Here is a 22,177-nt window from a genome sequence, read left to right as displayed (position 1 = left end):
ATGCCTCCACAGCATGGCCTGATGAGTGGTGCTAGGTCTGCACCTGGGATCGGAACCAGCAAACTCTGGGCTGCCAAAGCAGAGCGTGTGAACTTAACCACTACACCGCTGGGCCGGCCCCTAGATGTTTTAAATTTTGATAGATATTGTCAAATTGCCTTCCATAATGATTATATCAATTTATATTCACCAACAATGTTGAGTGCCTTTTCTCCTATATCTTCACCCACTTCTTGATCTTTGCCAAACTGATAGGTTTAACTTAGTTTTTTTCCCTCAGCTTTATTGAGATATAATTGACATGTAACTTACTTTTGGTTTGTGCTTCGCTTATCATGTATGAGATTGAGCAGTTTTTATGTTTAAGAACCATTTGATTTCTTTTGTTTTTCTTTTGCTCGTTTAAAAAAATTGGTTGTTTAGTCTTTTTTTATTAATTTGTATGAGTTCTGTATATGCTAAGGAAATATGTATTGCAAATACAGTTTGTTGTTTGTCTTTTAATTTTGTTGGTTTTTATTGCCATACAGAAAAAAAATGAATGTAATAAGATTTATCTACTTTTTAGCAGTGGTTTAAAGTTTTCTGCATATAAAATTTGTATGTTGTTAATTTTACTCCTAGATAATTTTTTGTGCCATTTTAGATGGGATCTTTTCTTCCAATATATTTTCTAATTAGATGTTTGTATAAGAGGGCTGTTGACTCTTTTTGGCTTGTTTGTTTTATTCTTGACTTTAATGGGAATACTTCTAGTGCTTCCCTGTTAAGAATGATGTCAGCTTTTGGACTGAGAATATATTCTATCATATTAAGGAGGGGTCTATATATTCCTATTTCATTAGGAGCTTTAATACATAATAAATATTAAATTTATCTAATATCTTTTTAGGACTTATGGAAGTCATTATGTAATTTTTCTCTTTTGATTTATTAATATGGTAAATTATGTTAATATATTCTTTAATGTTGAGCCATCCTTGCATTCTTAGAATAAATCCTATTTGCTCATAGTCTTTTGTTCTTTCAATATGTTTTGTTTATAATATTTCAGTTAATATGAGATCAGTCTATAGTTTCATTATTATATGCTATCTCTGTGGGAATATAGCATATAATATGATATGCTGTATTATATGATCATTTATATGATCATATAATAGCTTATAAAAATGATTTGGAAATGTCCTTCTTTTTCTGTGCTCTGAAACAGTTTAATTAGTATTAGAATTAACTGTTCCTTAAAGGTTTGGTAGAATTCCTCTGTGAAATGACTGGGAATTGTTATTTTTTGGTGTCACTCTTAGACAGATTTCTCTTTTATAGTCATTTAATTATTTAGATTTTTTTCTCTTCTGGGGTCAATTTTGATAATTTTTATTTCTCAGAGAACTATTTCACCTATGTTTTAAAATTTATTTGTATAAACTTCGGTAAAAAATTTTGTTTGTATGTTTTATATGTATTTGTAGTTACTTCCTCCTTCTCATTTCCTTTTTTCTTTATCTGTACTTTCCCTACCTTTTTGTTTGCTTGTTTTTAGGTGAAGTAACCAATTTTCTATTATGTTATTTTTTCATATAACCTGCTTTTGAATTTATTAATTCTACCATTTGTCTCTTTCCTAATTCATTTACTTCTGCTTTTCTCTTTATTTATATTCATTCCTGCTTCCTCTCTAAGTTTATTTTGTTATTATTTATTTACCTGCTTGATTAGATGCTTAATTTATTTATTTTTATTCTTTCAAGTTTATTAGTTTAAGGTAATTTATTTAAAGATTTTGTTTACTCTGATTATTGCTTAGATGTATCCTATATGTAGTCTTACATTATTAATTTCTATTCAGTTTCAGTTCTGATTTCTTCTTTGACCCAAGAGTTTTAAAAGAAGGATTTAAAAAAATTTCCAGGTAGTACTTCTTGTTCCTTTTGTGTCTTAGTTTGTTTTAAGTTTTATCAGAGAATGTTGTCAATACTGTTTCTAGTTTTTGGAATTTATTGAGATTTTCTTTGTGGGCTACTATATGTTCAATTTCTGTGAATGTTCCATAGTTATTTTAAAAGCAATAGTCTCAGTTTTTATGATTTAAACTATATCAATTAGATCTACCTTTTAAATTATGTAGTCCATAAGTTAAATTTAAGCAGTCCATATTGTTACTTTTGTTTGCTGTCATGGGTTAAGAGATATGAATTAAAGTCTCCAACGACAAATGTTTCTATTTGTCCTATATTTCTTGTCATTTCTGCCTCATTGATTTTGTCGCTATGTTATTTGTAGTATAGATAGTCACAGTTATTCAGTCTTCATTATCATATACTTTATAATTGTAAATTGCCATATGATTTCATTTTTTTGTTGAGGAAGATTGTCCCTGAGCTAACATCTGTTGCCAATCTTCCTCTTTTTGCTTGAGGAAGATTCACGCTGAGCTAACATCTGTGCCAGTCTTCCTCTGTTTTATATGTGGGTTGCCACCAGAACATGGCCTCTGACAAGTGGTGTAGGTCTGCCCCTGGGAACCAAACTCAGGCCGCCAAAGTGGAGCACGCTGAACTTAACCACTAGAACATGGGGCTGGCCTCTCATGAATTCTTTTAGGAAATTTTTACATTTGTCTATGTCCTTTTATTTCTGGTGTTTGAGTTTTGCTTTGTGATTCCACTGGAAAGTTTTCTCTTCTTTTAATTGGTTGGATTTTCTTTACATTTCTTGACATTTATTGATTGTCTTAAAAACTAAGACAGAACCACTATAATTTTTTCTCCCTTAATTTAAATCATTATATGGATTGTGTTTTCTTTGCTTCATTTTAATTGTGTTTTCTCTTACTTAATTGTGACAGTTTCTATTTTTATCTTGGTTCTTTTTGTGGATACCATTATACCTATAATTTTTACGTAGTAAACTTAACCCTCTCTTTCTTTACATAGGATCTGTGGCCTCTCCACTAAGCAATATTGAAATTATACTTTTGCTTTTTCCTACTCTCCCTTCACCATACAATTTTAATTATTATTTTTTGTTCTAGTGCTTATGTTTTATACCTTTAAATATACTTGTATCTCTAACATTTATCTTTCAGCTTGCAAAGATTTTTTACTTTCATCTACCTTTCCCATTTATTTCCCTTTCTCTTTCAACCCATTTAGTAGTGTATAACATTTACATTACATTCTGTAACTATAATCCCTGCAATTGTTTTAAATGTATTCCTAGAGCTGAATGAATTTGTTGCTCCTTACAGTATCTTTGGTATAGTTTCACCATTCACTTTTTAGTTACTTGTGTTTCATCCTTTAATAGTTTCCTCAAAAAGGATGAATGGAAATTATTCCCTGAGTTATTGCACATTTATGTCTGTTGCATTAATTTTGAACAATAGTTTAGCTGGGTATAAAATTGTTTGCACCTTCATTTCCTAAAGTATTTATAGGCATTGCTCCTCTGACTTCTATGTTGAATGTTGGTATGTGGAAGTTTGAAATCCAGCCACATTCTTTTCATCCTTATAGGTGAATTGATTTTTTGACTCAATGCCAAAAGGATTTTTTTATCTTCAAAGTTCACTAACTTTACTAGGATAAACCATCGGTAACCATGTGTATACATGGTTGAATTCGTACAATCTATAGATTTAAATATTTTATTTCTGGAAACTTTTCTTGAATTACATCTCAAATTTTTTTCTGTTGTTCTCTTATTGACAACAATTATCTGTATGTTAGATCTACTTTGTCTTCTATATTTATTATTTTCTAATTCTTATAAACTTTTGTTGACTTCTGCTTAATTTTGCCCATTTTCTCAGTGTTGTCCTCTAAGCTTCTTACTGGGTTGTTAGTGGTGTCTGTTCTCCCTTAGGCTGTTTCCAGCTTTCTTTGATGGAATGGTTTTAGAAAGCCTGTACTTTTAGCTAGCTTAAGGCCTTTAGATTCCAACTGGCATCCTGGTAACAAGTAGCTAGGGCTGCAAAAATAAATCTTTGAAAGAAGAGATGGATGCTTTTCACCATCTGCCAAATTTGCTGTTTAGTCATATTTCTTCTTTTTTATATTCCAGATAATTGAAATTCCCCTTTGAAGTTTTGGTTTTTCCCTTTCCTATCCACTTACGTAACTTCCTTGCAGAAATTCTTTTGCTTTAATTTGAATGTGTAGTTATGGACATTTTTAATTTGTGGATTTAAAAATAAATATTTTGGGGATTATTTAGTTCTGTTATATGGAAAAAGGATTATGGAATTGTCTCCTTGCTCCCACAGAAGACTGAGTGTTCTTTCCTTAAGGAAGAATTAGGAGTAAATCCTGTGTAAGTGGTTTTCAGACTTTGCAATATTTTATTAAGTGCAAATATTAGGTGACAGTTGAAGAGAAATGTGTAAAGCCTAGGCAGATACTGATTTGGAGGGTCTTTGGGTGTGTTCCTTTTTTTTTTTTTTAAACCTTCTGTGTAGATATGGTAGATGCTTTTCCTTTGATCAGTATATTGCTTAGGATGTGTGTATTCTCTTTTAAGTCTTATCTGTGATGGAATAGATTTTGATACTATGCTGGTAGTCAAAGATTTGAGGAGCACTTCTGACCATGTTCAGATCATCCACTTGATCTATTTGGGTCTTGGGAAATGGTAAGGGATTCTAAGCATCACTTTAGACCTTTTAGGATAACATGGCTCAAAGAAATTGTGGCCACAGGGTTAAGAACTTGGGCAGTGACTGACTGTGGCCACAGGGTTAAGAACTTGGGCAGTGACTGACTGTGCCCACTTAATTTCTTGTTATTGGGCTGTTTTCCCCACTGTGCATCGTGGTGTTACCCAACAGCATATTATCTATTTGTTTGGTATACGTGTGTGGGTCTCTCTTCATGGCACATGGGAAAAGGAAAAGGCCATTCTTCCGGGAGACACAATTGGAATCTTAGGTTCTCAAGGCTGTGGGAGGGCTTTTCACCTGTCATTAGGTTTTGTAAGGGTTATCCAGAAGCAGTAGTGGTAGCAGGATGTGCCATTATTGATCTCTGACTCTGTGCCAAGTGCTGTGCTTAGTGCTTTTATATCCCCATCTCATTTTTTTATTAGAATGATTACATGAACTCTTTATTATTATCTCCACTTTACTGATAAGAAAACTAAGGCTCAGAGTTAAGTCACATGACAGTTAAATAGTCGAGTTGGGATTTGAGTCCAGGACTTGTAAGCTCTAAAGCCCATGCCCTTAATGACTGTATGACTGTCTCTCAGGGGTGGCGATTAGTCTTGTAAGTCTTCTACAGCTGAACAAGAATAGGGCATCGTAGGGAAATAGAGTAAAAATTCTCATTATATATCATTTAATATAGGTTTACTCTGTGTTTGAATAATTAAAACAGATTTTCACATTTGATTTGTCCCTTCCCCTCATAATGTAGAGAATCAGATTATGAAATGAGAAGGGTGTGGGAGTGAATCTTGTTTTCCCACTGATAATTCCTTACATGGTTAAATGGATTTTGCTTGAATTTCCTTCCTTTTCCTAACAGGGAAAACCGTCAGGCCTTAAATGTCAAAATGGAAATCTTTATCCTGAATAAAATTGGTTCTGAGATAGGAACCATTATGAATGACATAGAATCGTTTAAAATGGCATCTTCCATATTTCTCACTGTTAACTTGAAATGCGCTCTTATGTCATTTAGTGATCCAAAAAATATAGCAAAACTAACATCAGATTGGTCTTTCTAGATAGGAGTGATGAAGTTAAATCTTTATTTACATGCTGTAATGGATATTGTCCTGTGAGTTCCACTGTAATGTTCTAAGTAATGTACCATTACCTTAGAGTTTTACCAAGTATTTCTGCTTTCAGGACATGATAGAGACAGACTCTCCTATTGTTTGCAATTACCCTCAAAAAAATTTGAAAGCAAGCAAAAAAAAAAATGTTTTTTCCCCTCTCAGGACAAGTTTGCCTTCTGCTAAACAAAATTAGGTTTGTCCTTTCCCTGTGGTATGAAGACAGAGCCCTGCAGGGCCACACTTGGGCCTGTGGCTGGGTCTGCAGCCCTCTGCCCTGCAGCGAGGCGCTTTCTGCTTGGAATGACGGTGCTGGGCAGTAGCAAGAAGACCCTGAGCAGGCAACCCAGTCTTTCCTATTTCACTCTAAATGTCAATGAAATAGTCTTTCATCCCGTCCTGTCCTGCCTGGGAGACGGGAAGGGGAAGGTGTTCATTTCTGCCAGTGCTTTTGCTTAAGATACACTCAGAAGACATTTTTCCATAGTCTTGTGGTTGATACCTTAGTTAGCAACCCAATCACTAAAAACAAAAGGAGCAGCGCTGCAAGAAAAGTGGCTCCTAAGGTCAGGGCCAGGTAGTGAGACCCAGGGCACTGGGTTGAAGGGAAATTATTCTTGGGCTATTTTAGAGAGTCTCGTCCTGAGGACAGTTAAAGAGTCCAGACAGGTCACTGGGTGAGACCAATTTCCTGGTTTGTTTATTTGAGCCTGATTGTTTTTCACCATCGAGCAGCAGGTCATAATCCTGCTATACTGTTACCCAGCTCTGCAGAGAGCACTCCCATTCGTATTTGGTTTCTCCAGGCTTCCCTAAGGATCCTTGCCCTGTCTTTCCCTGGTTGCATTGCTCTGGTGTCTCTCAGGTCCAGGGCAGAGGGCAGTGTCAGTAATCACTTTCGACTTCATCTCATGCAGGCGTTTGGCTTTATGTCCCGAGTTGCTCTACAAGCAGAGAAGATGAATCATCACCCAGAATGGTTCAATGTGTACAACAAGGTAACTAAAGTGCCTTATTTTGGGATCATGTTAATTATGGAGTTTAAAAAACATCTTTTTTCCTCTCTTCTTTATCATCCCGTGCAGCTAAGTGTCCTTGTGTTTAGGAAAGTATTCTCTGATATTTCCTTTCAGAATCCCTGTATATTATTGCACATTAGTAATAGATTTTCAGATCTGCTCAAGAGAACAGTGACCAGACTCTTTACTTTCATGCTTGTCTTCTGCTGAAACCAATATGAGAAAGTTGGGCCAAAGTAGGCGCCTGAATTAAACTTGAATATCAGCTGTGCAGATAAATTTTTAAGCCCTCTTAAGCTAAATTATTGAAAGAAATGGTCACAAATAAGAAAGATATGACCTTATTTATCTCATTGAAATAAATTTGCTCAAGAACTGTGCTTTAAATAATAACTATTAAATTCTGTATCCTCAGGGGGAATTGACCTTACTTAAGACAAAGAGCAGACTAAAAAGACTTCAGCAAGTAGTTTCAAGGGGGCACAGTGAGAAGAGTCTTCAAAAAAAGTGTCACCGCTCCAAAAAAGTGCCCTTGCCTTTATGGTCATGCCATTTGGGATGTCTTATCATCTAGGTTTCTGTGGGCTTCTGTTTTCTCTTTGAAAAAAGAGAAAATTTCATGATATTCTTGTGGTTTATTGGAATAATTCGGAGCACGCAGGTACAAGGCTAAACTTTTTTCCCCCTAGTTGTCTCTCCTTGCCTGTAATTTTGCCTTTGCTTTTTAATCGATTTGTCAGGAAGCAACGGTCTGTTCCTCCACACCCGCCCCCACCCCTCTTCCCTCATTTGGAGATGGGCTTTTTTAACATGGTTGCTAAGATATTACATTTGATAGCTTAGTTTTTCTCAGTGGCCTGAAAATAGTTGGGGTAATTAAAGTAATGGGAGTTAAAATGGAACCTCAGTCTGTTTTTTTTTTTCCAAGAGACAAGATTTGAGATTCTGGCAGCTGAATTGCCCTTCATATGAGAGAACCCTTTTATCCCTGGGCGGCTGCCGGGTCCAGCCTGCAGCAGACTGTGCCCCTGGAGTTTACTGGGTTTTGGAAATGCTGTGCTTCCTCATAATGTAGTATTTTCTAAATCAATTAATCTCCCCAATTCTCAAATATGAATGTTGAATAATAGATTGATTTCTGAACCACCAAAGGAGAATACCATGAATTACAGCTCAGGGTTTTAAAAACTGCTTCTCTCTTTCTTAGGTCCAGATAACTCTCACCTCGCATGACTGTGGTGGACTGACCAAAAGAGATGTGAAACTGGCCAAGTTTATTGAAAAAGCAGCTGCTTCTGTGTGATTTCTTTCAGAATGCGTATAAATCTTATACACATCTTAGCTGCAATGTATTTTGATGGCAATTTACATGGACAAATTAAGTTGTAAATTTAGTTCACCCTTTGAACTATCGCATTTTATAAAATCAGTGCTTAAATACAGAATAATTTAAACTGAGCCTGAGGTGTTTTTCATTATATCTAATCGCATACATGTAATAAGGTAAACCAACCGAGGTAATTATATTAATAGTATTCAGAAAGAGAAATAGCATTCTTAAAAACCAAAAATTGCGATGGAGAGTGTTCACACTTTTATAACCTAGAAATTCAAGTGATTATAGTGACTTTACAAATGCGTTGTGTTGGAGAATAGTTATAAGGTAGAAAAAGAATGATGAACTCAGTGAGTAAAGGGTTTTAACCATGTATAAAAGTTCTTATGAAGCTAAAGTTGATTTGGATTTTAGCTACTATTAATTAAGTAGTTAATTAGATTACAAAAGTCACAAAATTGGATGAGCTATCTTGTGTTTTATCCTTACTTTTCAGACAAGGAGCTGAAGGAGAGGACAAGTGTCTTGTCCATGGTTTCCAGCAAGGTGGGGCCATATAAGGATTCACTGTCACAGTGACCAACTTGCCAGGTCATTATTTGACTTACTGAGTTGAGGAGAAACCAAGGGTTCTTTTTTCTGACATTTGCATATTGTGACCCCTGAGCTGAGGGTCTCTAGCCACTAAGCTGGAAGCTACTTGGGTATTATCCAGGAGTAGGCTCTGTTTACATCGTGTGTCGCTGACAGGAGTAAAATGAAATATAAGGTAATCTATTATTTAAAAATTACAGTAACAGTAGTTCTTTGAAGGAACTCAGGAATGTACTTATTAATGAGATCAGAATGTATATTAAAAGAACATGTATATCCATCCAAGGGACATGTGTTAATCCCTTAAAGCATTATTGTGGTAGGATTTAACAGGGATCGTCTTTGTAACCCACTTTACTTTAGAGGCAAGAAAAATCACTCCATGTTACAACAAGCAAACCTCCCTCTCCACCCCACTCCCCGCCCCTCCCCCAGCCCGGCCCCCAGTCTGAGCTCTCTAAAGCCAGTTCTTGGCTGGGTCTGTTGGCCTGGGAAAAGCAGGTATGGTCAGTTTGCCCTGTGGGTATGGAGTATGCAGGGAGGGAAGAGAGAGAAAAGCCACCCAGGCTCTGATGGCTGCTGGGAGAAGGCATTAGGGGGCATATGACCAAAGAGGCAGTAGGAGTATAGGAGGAGCTGATCCCTGAGGGAGAGAATGTAGAGTGAGAAGATGAGGCTAAAGATGGAGTCTTGGGGACATTAATCAAAGTGATTCTTAAAGCTTTGCTGTTGATGATTTTAAGTGGAAAAATTGAGTAAATAAGATGTCGTTTTCCAAGTCAGGATATTGGTTGCCTAAAGAGTATTTTCTTACCAGGAATGGCCATATACACTTGTTTTAGAACATCAGGGACAGCAGAGGTGGTGGGGTGGTTACACCCTTGTTTTATGGCCCAAGAACTTAAGTTTCCAGGAATTTGACCAATTTCACCACTAAACGTTAAATTCAACATAGGGCTACCCAGATCCCTCTGTCTTGCTTTGTCTTGAGAGCTAAAGAGTTTAGGAAAAGGAGAGTGAGGAGAATATATTAATCCTAGGAACTGAACAAAGCAAAAATCCCTATTTATCGTGTACTTAAAACATTTCTACCACATGGGCTCTCCCTGACATTTTATTTAGGGGTTCATATTTGCGCATTCCTTGCCCCCCAGTTAGCCAGTGCTGGGCATGGGGAACCTTCTCTGCTCCTCCTGTTTCTTGTCTCCTAGCACCACGCTTATCAAAATCTTTCCTTGTCCTTCCAGGTGTTTCCAGTGCTGTGCCCTGGATGTGTGCTTTTGCTCTTAGAACCCCAGAGAACTTTCCTTTCCCCTCTTCTACGACCCTTAGCTTATTCTAGCACATTATTAAGGGCCTTTGTCTGTCAGATGGGGGCACTTCTTGAAGAAGGAAGGGCTTTTGTCTGGCCTATTGCTGGTGTCTCCCAGCTTTAGCCAGGAGCTTCATAATTGCTGGTGCTCATAACTCTTGCTTAACTGAGGTGCTCAGTCTCCTTGGGGAGAGAGGATCTTTGGATAGACCAGCTGGGGAGCTCTCCCCTCAGGGGCCTGCAGGCTAGTAACGTACTGGAATGTCCAGGAGTGATCTCATAAAGCACGGATTCTCTTCGTGGACGCTGCCCTGCGGCCTCTCGGATTCTGGACGCCCAGGAAATCCCTAAGCAGAGATTTTCTGTTAGATGATAAAAGCAAGGAATAAAACTTGAAAATTAGGAAAATGTCTCAACTCTTTCATCACCAGAACCACAAGAGAGCCATTACTAATTTGCTGTCAGATAATGCATCGGTGATGTTCTGTGGGAGTTGCAGGAAATTGCAGTAAATATTCTCTTTTTCTATTGCTTGTTAAGAAATGTACAAATCGCAGTTTGGGGGCAGGGTGCCAGCGTTCTCTTAGCTTCCTCCCAAAGGGTTCATCCACTTCCAAAAATGAGGTGCATGTCCTTGATAATCTAGTTTCTCTGACTCATGAGGTTGGTGAAGCCTCAGCCAAACAGTTTGCTTCTTCAGCTTTTATGTCATGATGCCTAGTTGAGTCAAACGCTCAGACATGCTGTTATTTGACCTGTAGACTGAGTTGACTCCATTTTGTCCTTTTGTATTAGCTACTGTGTTACATAATTTGAAGGCTTTTTTTTTTTTGATAGTAGATCCCACCTTAAATCAGATAATGAAAATTTTACCTCTGGTTTTAATGGATTATAAAAGCATATACATTCTGTATATTTTTACTGTTATGAGAATATGTTCATTTGTTACATGTAATGGGAAAAAAGTTATACATACTCTGAGGAAAACTGCAAAACACAAATAAATAAAAATAAACAGGAAAAAGAATCACCTCTAACCTCACCATCCATAGGCAGACACTATCGACATTTTGACCTATTTTCTGCTGAATTTTTTTCTACCTCTGTTTGCACAGTTGGGATAATTTTGAGTTGAAAATTTTATATCTTGTTTTTGTGTTTTGCTCTCCAGTGGGTCATAAAACATTTTTCTAAATCATGAAAGAGGCATGGGTATATTTTAGTATCTATATAATGTTCCGTAAGATAGATATGCCATAATTTACTTAACCAGTCCTTTTTGTTAGACTTTTAAATTGTTTCCATTCTCACTACTGTAAATAATCTAGGGTAAACATATTTAGCTAAAGTCTCTGTTTGCATTTCAGATTGTATTCTCTTGGGGTAGATTCCTTGAGTCAGAGGATATGAACAGTTCTAAGGCTTTTCAGAAAAATTGGTCAATTTACATTCCCCTGGCAGTTTATGAGAATGCCCTGTCACACTACACTTATGTCAGCATTAAATATTATCATGTTTAAGCTTTTGCTAATTTTATAAGCAAAAATAATGATTTTACTTAATTTTCATCTCCTTGATTCATACTGCTACTGAACATTTTGGGGGAAGTTCATTGCTCTTTATGTGTGTTTCATGAGTTGACTATGTGTGTGCCCATTTTTTCTTAGAGTGTTCAGTTTTTTGTTGTTGTTTTGTTTTTTTTTAAGGAAGATTAGCCCTGAGCTAACTACTGCCAATCCTCCTCTTTTTGCTGAGGAAGACTGGCCCTGAGCTAACATCCATGCCCATCTTCCTCTACTTTATACATGGGACGTGTACCACAGCATGGCTTTTGCCAAGCAGTGCCATGTCCGCACCCAGGATCTGAACCGGCAAACCCCAGGCCGCTGAGAAGCGGAACATACAAACTTAACCACTGTGCCACCGGGCTGGCCCTGAGTGTTCAGTTTTTTATCATTGATTTGTAAGAACTTGTATGGGTGATTATTTGACTATTACAAGTTTTTGCTACTAGACTGACAATATAGTCATGTGCTACATAACGATATTTCATTCAGTGATGGACTGCATATATGATGGTGGTCCCATAAGATTAGTACCATACAGCCTAGGTGTGTAATAGGTTATACCACCTAGGTTTGTGTAAGTATTGTAGGGGAGGAGGAAATCCTCTACCCTTCTAGTTTCTTCTAGCGGATCTAAGGATCAAGTTGACATGAGACAGATGAACAGGAGAAAAACAAAAGTTTAATAACATGTATACATCAGAGAAACCCAGGAAAACTGAGTAACTTGCCAAAATGACTGAAGCCCTGACCTTTATACCATCCTCAGTTAAAGACAAAAGAAGATGTTGGGGGTGAGGAGGGTCAGAGACTTCAAAGGGAAGGAAGGTAATTCACAGGTAGGTGAAAAGGAGCAAATGTTTGGAAAACAAGTGTTCGGCCACACAGAAACAGAAGAACACAGAGGGGAGCCCAACAAACAGGCTCTTCTAGGTTCCTCCCTGTCTGCCACCTAGTTCATGTTATACTAAAGTGATAGGTCACTTCCTGAGACAGGTTTTTTAAAAATCTTAATTCTTTTAGGCAGTTAAGGGAAAGGTAAAAAAGCAAACTTTCTGGGTCTTTGTTTCTTAAAAATAATCAGCCTAAAATAATTCTCATGTTAAAGAGATATGTTTTAGGGTGGCAAATTTTGTTCCTTTTCAGTACACTCTGTGATGTTTGCACAATGATGAAATTGCTTAGGGCTGCATTTCTCAGAATGTATCTCTGTCATTAATGACGCATGACTGTATTTAGTTTTGCTCATGTGATATCCCCAGTGGCTACTGTATTGCCCAGCATGTAGTAGTCACTCAATAAAAATTTGTTGAATGAGTAAATGACTTGAATGATAGTCACTCAAAAATTTGTTGAATGAGTAACTGAAGATGATGCTTTGTTTTACCTGAGAAGGAGTGGTGACCATTCTTTTTCAGAGGTCTAGGGAGAAGGAACTGAGTAAACCGGTGGGAACAGACCATCAGTGATCACCATACATATTTCAGTGGTCATTCAGTTAGCATTTCATTGCAATTTTAAAGTATATGTATGTTCAGAGAAGGGGGAAAGCAGTCTTTAGTTGCTACAAAAAAAAATGCATTGTTTGGGGAGGAAGCTATAGGGAATATAGCTGTGTTGTAAAATACTCATACTTCTTATTCAACTTTTTGACAGGAGGAAAGATACTGAGTGTCAGGAATTTGTGAAGAGAGTCATAATGAGCCATCTCTTTAAGATAATTATGATTAGCACTGTCTCACTGAATGCCTTTTTTATGGTCTTGTGGACTGATTATAAAACAAGATACAAATTGTTCAGACTTTTTGAGGTAAGTAGACAAAATGGGTCCATTTTCTTCTGTTTCCCCTGTTTTATTTCTGAAAATGTTATAAGATTTTCAGGGCATTTTGTTCAAGACAATTTTCTGTAGAAAAATTCTAAGGGCTTTTAAAATATACTTTTAAAATCTGAGAAGATGGCAGCAGCAGTAGCAGCGGTGACATGGTTTTTTTCATTTTCCTGAGTCCGCTCTTAAAAAAAGACAGCAACCAGATAGAAAACCAAAAACTTGTGGGCAGCGGTTGCATCAAAACTAGTTAACAAGATCTCCTTACTAAGAGCCACAACTGCTTAGTGTTAGCCTCTGTGGGAGAGGAAGCAAAAGGAAGTCAATAGGGATTCACTGGAAAGTACGATGTGCTGACGTGAGAAAAGCCGTTGATGTGAGGAGGGTGTTGCCTGATATTAGGTTAGTGCAAGAGGTTCCTGGTAATTTCTGAAGAGGCTAGAATAGTCCAGACCCTAGGAACTTTCAAAACTGACCAGCTAGGGCTCCCTTCAAGGATGAGCCCCCACACTTAGCAGAAATACTGGAAGTGGAATAAAGATTGAGCAGGTTAGAGACCCAGAGATGAAGGAAGAGAAGGTGCAGATAAAATTAGAGAAGGGAAACAGAACCAGGAAACCTAAAAAATCAAGCTACTGGATTTTAAAACATGACACAAAAAACAGAAGAGGGAGCTATGTGAAGTTAGAACCACACTTTCTAAAAGTTCAGGAAAACTAATTTCAAATAAAAAAGTACAATAGAAAAAGCCTGAGGTAAAATTCTATATAAAATTCTCATAAGAAAAAAGAGAATAAAGTGGCGAATAATATCCCTGTAGATAATGAAAGCCCACTACAAAGATATGTCCAATAAACAGATAAAAACTGTGGCATATTATTTCACACAAGGTAAATGTTTAAGAAAATGATACAAGATAGGAAAGAACAGAAGTGAGATGACAAAACTTAGGAAAGAATTAGAAATAAAAGAAAAATCATTTCAAAAATGAAGACTAGACTAAGAGCAATTAAATACAACAGATAATACCTTAAGAGAAATATAGTATTAAATGAGGAAACCTTTAAAAATTAATAAGAAATGAAGAGATAAAAAGGATTCAAGAGAAAATGATAAACATTGAAGATGAGGAAAAAAGATCCAACATAAGGATAATAGGAGTCCCTGAATTTGAAACAAAAACAAAGGAACAGAACAAACACTAAAATCTATAATCTAAGAAAAGTTACCTGAAATAAAAGTATTGAAATGATATCTTGAAAGAGCACACATTGCATACCTGATAATGTGGACTTAGAACAATAAACGCCAAGACGAGTTCTGGTAAAATGATTGGACTTTAAAGGAAAGAGGGATGAAGGAAACTGTAAGCATCTAGGCAAAGTGGCTTATGAGAAAAAGAAAATTAGTTGTTATCAGACTTTGCTATGGAAATGCTGTATGCTGAAAGAAAATGGGGTAACCTATTTAAGCTACTTAAGGAAAGAAAATGTGAACCAAGAATTCTAGATCCAGCAAAACTCACTTTCAAGATAAAGGGCACAGAGAAACTGTCATCAATGCTAAAAAACTTGGGTAATATTGTTCCCATGAGCCCTTTTTAGGAATCTAGTGAAGAATAAGTTTCAGCTGACCAAAATGACTACAGAAGCATCAGCATTAGGACGGTGGTAGTATTAAAAATATAATTATTTGTAGAACTAACACTAATTGTGGGTTAACAAGGAGAGAATATAGCATGTAATGAATATATTCTCTGACAATGAAGATATAGTATGACTGAAAAATGGGGGAGAATGGGTAAAGTCAAGGAAAAAAGTTTTTAAGCCATTTTCAGAAATCAATGCAGTGGTGATATTATTAGTTGTGTAATTCTGAGACTATTGTGTGTAATACAGGATAAAGCGGATGGGTAATTATGGGACAGTTTAATTCTGTTCTCCTCTGTGTGCTTGGGAATCAGGATACTCATGGAAGAAAGGAGATACAGATGTAATAAAGAAAAAGTTAAGTAAAAACCCTGTAGTTATGCATTTAAGTCAGAAGTATCAATAAACTACTAAGATGTTTTTATCTTTATCCGTTGAAAGACCTAGAACATTGACCAACTCAGCAGTTATCCATCATTAATGTTTATAATGTTGAAATGTCATTTCTCACTAAAAGAAACTAGAGATTCTTGGAGACATGGCTTATTGCAGATCTAGGGCAGAAAATATACCAGATAAGCCAGGAATATCTTCTCATACACATAGCAAGGAAGCTATCAAAGATTGGGGTCATGTGAAAAGGACTCAGGAGACAACTTGAAGAGGCTCCTACTGGCCAAAGATGTGCCAATTTTATCTTCAATAAGGACAATAATTACAATGGATTGAAACTCATAAAATAATCCATAAGTTTATAATGATGCCAAAAAATGATACTAATTGGTCACTTTTGGAGGGTGATAAGGAAGTAATTCTTTATCTCAAAATCTGCTAAATTAAAGGAAAGAATAAAGCATTACTGACCTTTCTTATATGAACTGTATTACTGAGTAACCACACAGTAGGTAAGGGGAAACATCTCTATAGAAGTGTCCCAGTCAATAAATGAAAAATAAATGATAGAATTAGAATGTCACATTTTTCAACCCCCAATGAATTAATGGATCTAAGCACTGAGTATCAGCGGCTGCTACCATCATAAAAAGAATGACAACCAGACATTTTGTGCCTTCTGTGAAAGAACAGAACCTGTAATCTTGCCAAAGGGATCAAACCTGAATCTGATCAAGTCTTTGGATCCAGCTGCTTATTTCTAGGAAATAGAGGAACATGCTGAGCTGCACCATGTGTGCGCAGTTAACAGTATTCAGACTGGAAAAAATCTGCTCATCAAACTGCCTGGGTTTTCAACAAATAAGTTTTAAGGAAAGAAAAAAAAGAAATGGGAGACTTAAAAGACATATCAAAAACATGTTATAAAAGTGCAAGGTGGGGGCCAGCCTGGTGGTGTAGCGGTTAAGTTCACATGCTTTGCTTTGGTTGCCTGGGGTTCATGGGTTTAGATCCCATGCGCGGACCTGCACGCTGCTCATCAAGTCATGATGTGGTGGTGTCCCACATGCAAAATAGAGGAAGATTGGCAACAAATGTTAGCTAGTTCTAGGGATGCATACATGGGTTTCTATCTTTAGAGAAATATAAGGAAGTGATTACTATGAAAATCAGGGTAGTGGTTAATTTTGAGGAAAGGGAGGGGGTTGTGATTGGGATAGGGCACATGGAGGGGCTTCTAGGATAGCTCACAAAGTCCTCCTTCTTGACCTAGGTGGTATTCACAGGGATGTTGGCCTTATAACAATTCGTTAGGCTATATATTTGTTCATGTGGTTCCATATGTGTATTTTATTGTACAATGAAAAGGTTTAAGATGAACCCTGTCTTCATTTACCATAAATAAAAAAATTCCTTCTTGGTGGTGAAAAGGTTTAGCATCAACATAATGTGTGTCAGAGCTGGTGCAGATGGTGGAATACCCTAATCAATTCCTGAAATGTGCAAGGTCCGCTTGGCACCGCTTCTGTGAACATGTTGGTATGGCAGTGTATTCCACACCAGCATTCCACAGAGTTTGGTTATGGACTGTAAAATATCATGTTGGGTATAGGACTTGGTAGGAATCAGGGAAAGAGATGGGTTGAGAAATCTGAAGCTTCTGATTGCCCTCCAGAGGCTATATGGGTCCCTAAACATGCCTTCTGTAGGGACCCTGGTTTGCAAGCCTGGGGAAAGTTCTGTGCTGTGGAAAGGATGCAGACTTTAGTGTCATGCAGATTTGAGTTCAAGCTGCAGTTCTACCTTCTTACTAGCTGTGAGAATTTGGGCAAGTTATTTAACATCTGTGTAATTCAGCTGCAGCATTTGTAAAATGATGTTATTAATACATACCTTACAGAGTGGCTGTGAGTGTATATTTTCATTATGAGTGGTGTCAGGTATATTTTCAATGAAAATATACCTGTGAGTGCCCCTTGTTGACTATGAAACTCTGAGAAATTATTAACACTTGTGGGGATCCCAATGAAGGTACCTGAGAAGGCCCTGATCTCTCACCTCCAGCTAACCTCGAGGCTCTGTGCATGCAGGAAATGGAGGCTAAGGCAGACTTGTAAACTAATGGAGTATTAAATGCATGTCCCAACACGCACAGCCCTTGGCAAAGGCTGGCAGGCTATTGGTTTCAGGCATTTAAGGAAATATCTGTGTAATCATTAACAGACCATTAAGCTACCTGAGCAGAACCTTTGGTGGCCACACATGACAAAGAATACCAACTTTACAGAATTTGTTCAGGAAAATCACTTAAAAAAAAAGAAAGAATGGCAACAACAACAAAATCCTGGGTTAGGGGAGGGGGATGAGGATCTAATTTCCAGAGTTCCAATGTTATATAATTTAAAATGTCTAGTTTTCAACAAAAAAAATTCATAGACATTCAAAGAAACAAGAACATATGGCCCCTACACACACACAAAAAGCAATCGATAGAAACGGGCTCTGAGGAAGCCTATCTGTTGGACTCACGAGACAGAGATTTTAAACCAGCTATTATCACTATGTTCAAAGAACTAAAGAACTAAAGGAAAGTATGAGAGCAGTGTCTCACCAAATAGAGAATATGAATAAAGAGATAGAAATTATTAAAAAGAGCCAAAGAGAAGTTCTGTAGTTGAAAAGTACAATAATTGGAATGGAAAATTCACTAGAGGAATTCAGTAGCAGATTTGAGGAAGAAAGACTTGATGAACAGGAAGATAGGCCAATTGAGATTCTTCAGTGTGAGGAAAAGAAAGAAAAAAGAATAAATAAAAATAAATAGAGACTTGTGGGATACCACCAAACATATAAATATGCATGTAAGAGATGTCTCAGAAGGAGAGAAGAGAGAGGACAGAAGGAATATGTGGAGATGTAATAGCCAAAATCTCCTCAAATTTGATGAAAAACATTAATCTGCACATCCAAGAAGATCAATGAACTCTAAGTAGGATAAACTCAGAGAGCCACACCTAGACACAACATAACCAAACTCTGGAAAGACAGAGAATTTGAGAGTACCAATAGGAAAGCGATTCACCACATACAAGGGATTGTCAATGAAATTAACAGCTCATTTCTCATCAGAAACGACAGGGGCCAGAAGGCAGTGGGATGTCACATTCAGAGTACTGAAAGAAAAAAAGACTTAACCAAGAATTTTATGTCCAGAAAAATTATCCTTAATAAATGAAGGAGAGGAGTGATGTCAGTGAAAATGGGAGAGTAGGTAGCTACAAGGGTTAATTCACCCACAGAAACACTTAAGAAACAGGCAAAAACTATCAGAACTCTGGAAAATAGCCAAAGGTTTACAGCAACTGAGGGAACACTGAATCAAGAAAGGGCAATTCTAAAAAGATAGGAAAGTTTTGCAGTAATTTTACTTGCCTTTGACTCACCCCCCTCCCCAGAATGGTGATGGTCCTGAAGAAAGCAGCCTGCATTCCCAGTATGGGGCCCTGGTCCCTGGGTCCAGAAGCAGCAAAGCAGACCTTGTTCTTAAAAAATTGTGTTTTTCTATTTTGACCTGTCTGAGGGCTGCCTGAAGGACTGATGCAAGGCTATTGCCTTTGTTTTGCCTAACTTGGAACTTTCTCAAGGCAGAAATGTGGCTATGCAGAGGGCATTTCTCAAAAACACTGAAAGGCAAGTGAATCACCCACTGCCACCTGGGGCAAAAAACCAACAGTTGAGGCAAACAATAGAGATGTTGAAAGCCTGGGAGGAAAAGCCAGGGAGAGGGGTTCTTTGGAAAATGAGGGCACTGAAAAGATCTCATGTATGTGGGCAGATTTAGAAAGCAATATATGCCCAGGACAGGACACATTCTTAGAAAAGACCTGAGAAGATCACAAGCTTTCACATCTGACTGATCTTTAGGCTCAGTGCAAGCAGGAAGCAAAGGCTAAGATAGGGTTGTCAGTGGTCTGGCCAAACATCGAAAGAATTCTCCAACACAGAGCCACTCTCCAAAGACTCAGAGAGTTTTTTTCTTTTCTCCTTCTCTCCCTCCCTCCCTCCCCTCCTTCCTTATTTTTGCCTGAGGCTTTTAGGAAAATATTTGTCAAAACGCTAGCTGACCAACAGCTAAAGGAAAAGAGACTTCAGAGACCACACTTGACAAAGAATACAGTCTTTACAAAACAATTTTTAAAAGTCACTATACAAACAAACAACTACTACCCACCGAAAGCAACAAAAACAAACCCTGAGGAGAAGGAAGAATCTGATTCCCAGAGTTGCCACATTGTCATATTTAAAATGTCCAGTTTTCAAAAAAAAATATTATGAAGTATGCAAAGAAACAAGAGAGTATGGCTTTTACACAGGAGAAATGAACAGAAACTGTCCCTGAGGAAGCATAGACATTGGAATTACTAGGCAAGACTTTTAAGTCAACTGTGTTAAAATGCTCAGAGAGCTAAAGAAAACCAGATGATCAATGTCTTAACAAATAGAGAATATCAATAAAGTGATAGAAATTCTAAAAAGGAACCAAACAGGTATTCTGGAGCTGAAAATACAATAATGAAAATGAAAAATTCACTAGAGGGTTCAAGAGAAGTTTTGAGCAGGCAGAAGAAATCATCATTAACTTGAAGACAGATCAATTGAACCTATTCAGTCTGAAGAGCAGAAAGAAAAAAGAATGAAGAAAAATAAAGAGTCCAAGAGACCTGTGAGACACCATTAAGTATATCAACATAACCATAATAGGAGTTCTAGAAGGAGAGAGGAGAAAGAAAGAGGCCGAAAGAACATTTGAAGAAATAATGGCCCCAAACACCCCAAATTTGATAAAGAATATACACATCAAAGAATCTCAGTGAACTCATAAAAATAAGGAACACAAAGAGATCCACACTGAGACACATTGTAATCAAGCTGTCATGAGCCAAAGACAAAGAGAGAATCGAAAACAGCAAGAAAGAAGCAACTTGTCACATGCAAGGAAGCCTCAGTAAGATTAACAGCTGATTTCTTCTCATAAACTGTAGATAACGGAAGGCAGTGAAATGACATAGTTAAAGTACTGAAAGAAAATTACTGTCAACCAAGAATCCTATATCCAGCAAAAAACTACCCTTCAAAAATGAAGGAGAAATTAAGATATTCCCAGATAAACAAAAGCTGGAGTCTGCTACTAGTAGACCTGCATTACAGGAAATGCTAAAGATAGTCTTTTAGGTGGAAATTAGACTAGGTAGTAACTTGAAGTAATATGAATAAATAAACAACACTGATAAAAGTAACTAGCTAGGTAAATATAAAAGCCAATACTATTGTATTTTTTGTTTGTAATTCCTTTTTTTCTATATAGTTTAAAATACAAATGCATAAAACAATAATTATAGATGGTTAATGGGCATCCAATGAATGTCTAAAGATATGTTTTGTGACAACAAAGGGGGAGGGATGTAGCTGTTTAGGGGCAGAATTTTTATATAGTATTGAAGCTAAGGTTGTATTAATTAAAAATAGATTATTATAAATTTAAGAGGTTGATTGTAATCCCAAGGGTAAACACCAAGAAAATAACTAGAAAATATACAGAAAAAGAAATGAGAAAGAAATCAAAATGGTACACTACAAAAAAATCAAACGCAAAAGAAAGTAATGGAAGAATTGAGGAACAAAAAAAGTGTGACATATAGAAAAGAAATAGCAAAATGGCAGAAGTATTTTCTTCCTTATCATTAATTACTTTAAATGTAAATGGATTAAACTCTCCAATTAAGACAGAATGGATTATTTAAAAAAATCCAAATATTTGCTGTCTACAAGAGATTCACTTTAGATCCCAAACTACTAATACATTGAAAGTGAAAAAATGGAAAAAGATATTCCATGCAAATAGAAACTAAAAGAGAGATTGGGTGGCTATACTAATATCAGACAAAATAGATATTAGGGCTAAAACTGTTACAAGGACATTGTATATTGACAAAGGGTCATCAAGAAGATATAATAGTTTTTGTCAATGGCAGAAGAGCATTCTCCAGGATACACTATATGTTAGGCCACATAACAAGTCTCAACAAATTAAAAAATATTGGAATCATACAAAGTATCTTCTCCAACAATAATGGGATGAAACTAGAAATCAATAACAGTAGGAAAATTGGAAAATTTTCAAATATATGGAAATTAAACAACACACTCTTCAACAATCAAAGAAGGAATCACAAGGGAGATTAGAAAATAGTTTAAGATAAATGAAAATGAAAATACAACATAATAAAACTTATTGGATGCAGCAGAAACAGTGCTCAGAGGGAAATTTATACTTATAAATGCCTGCATTAGAAAAAAAGAAAGATCTCAATAATCTAACTTTGTGCATTAAGGAACTAGAAAAAGAAGGGTGAACTAAACCCAAAGTATATCAGAAGGAAGGAAATAAAAAAGATTAGAGTAAGATAAGCAAAATAGAGAATAGAGAAGCAATAGTGAAAATCAAGAAAATCAAAATTTTGTTCTTTGAAAAGATCAACAAAATTGACAAGCCTTTAGCTAGACTAAGAAAAATAAGAGAAGACTCAAATTATTAATAACAGAAATGGAAGTTGGGACATTACTACTGACCTTTACGGCAATAAAAAGTGTTGTAGGAGACTACTATGAACAATTGTATGCCAACAAACTAGATAACCTAGAT

General features: G+C 36.5%; 2 protein-coding genes across 9 annotated transcripts in view; both read left to right on the top strand.

The window, feature by feature from the left end:
- Positions 1–8,255, top strand: part of PCBD2 (pterin-4 alpha-carbinolamine dehydratase 2) — a 46,802-nt gene extending 38,547 nt beyond the window's left edge. For 4 of the 7 annotated variants that reach the window (XM_014828453.3, XM_070517377.1, XM_070517379.1 and 1 more), the window contains 2 exons: positions 6,696–6,776; positions 8,005–8,255. In XM_014828453.3, coding sequence (XP_014683939.3) covers positions 6,696–6,776; positions 8,005–8,100 — 177 coding nt within the window. In that variant the 3' untranslated portion in view covers positions 8,101–8,255. Of the gene's footprint in view, positions 1–1,849; positions 1,913–6,695; positions 6,777–8,004 lie in introns of all 7 variants that reach the window. The other 3 variants (XM_070517380.1, XM_070517381.1, XM_014828455.3) reach the window with 1 other exon arrangement.
- Positions 8,256–8,598: 343 nt separating this feature from the next.
- Positions 8,599–22,177, top strand: part of CATSPER3 (cation channel sperm associated 3) — a 34,741-nt gene continuing 21,162 nt past the window's right edge. Inside the window, exons 1-2 of one of the 2 annotated variants that reach the window (XM_070517374.1) lie at positions 8,599–8,724; positions 13,261–13,414. In XM_070517374.1, coding sequence (XP_070373475.1) covers positions 13,304–13,414 — 111 coding nt within the window. In that variant the 5' untranslated portion in view covers positions 8,599–8,724; positions 13,261–13,303. Of the gene's footprint in view, positions 8,725–10,299; positions 10,548–13,260; positions 13,415–22,177 lie in introns of those variants that run through there. The other variant, XM_070517375.1, reaches the window with a different exon arrangement.

Source organism: Equus asinus, chromosome 9 (assembly GCF_041296235.1).
Source record: "Equus asinus isolate D_3611 breed Donkey chromosome 9, EquAss-T2T_v2, whole genome shotgun sequence".
In the NCBI taxonomy this organism is placed as follows: domain Eukaryota; kingdom Metazoa; phylum Chordata; class Mammalia; order Perissodactyla; family Equidae; genus Equus; species Equus asinus.
Note: the sequence above shows the minus strand (reverse complement) of the source record. Positions and strands in the feature narration are given on the sequence as shown.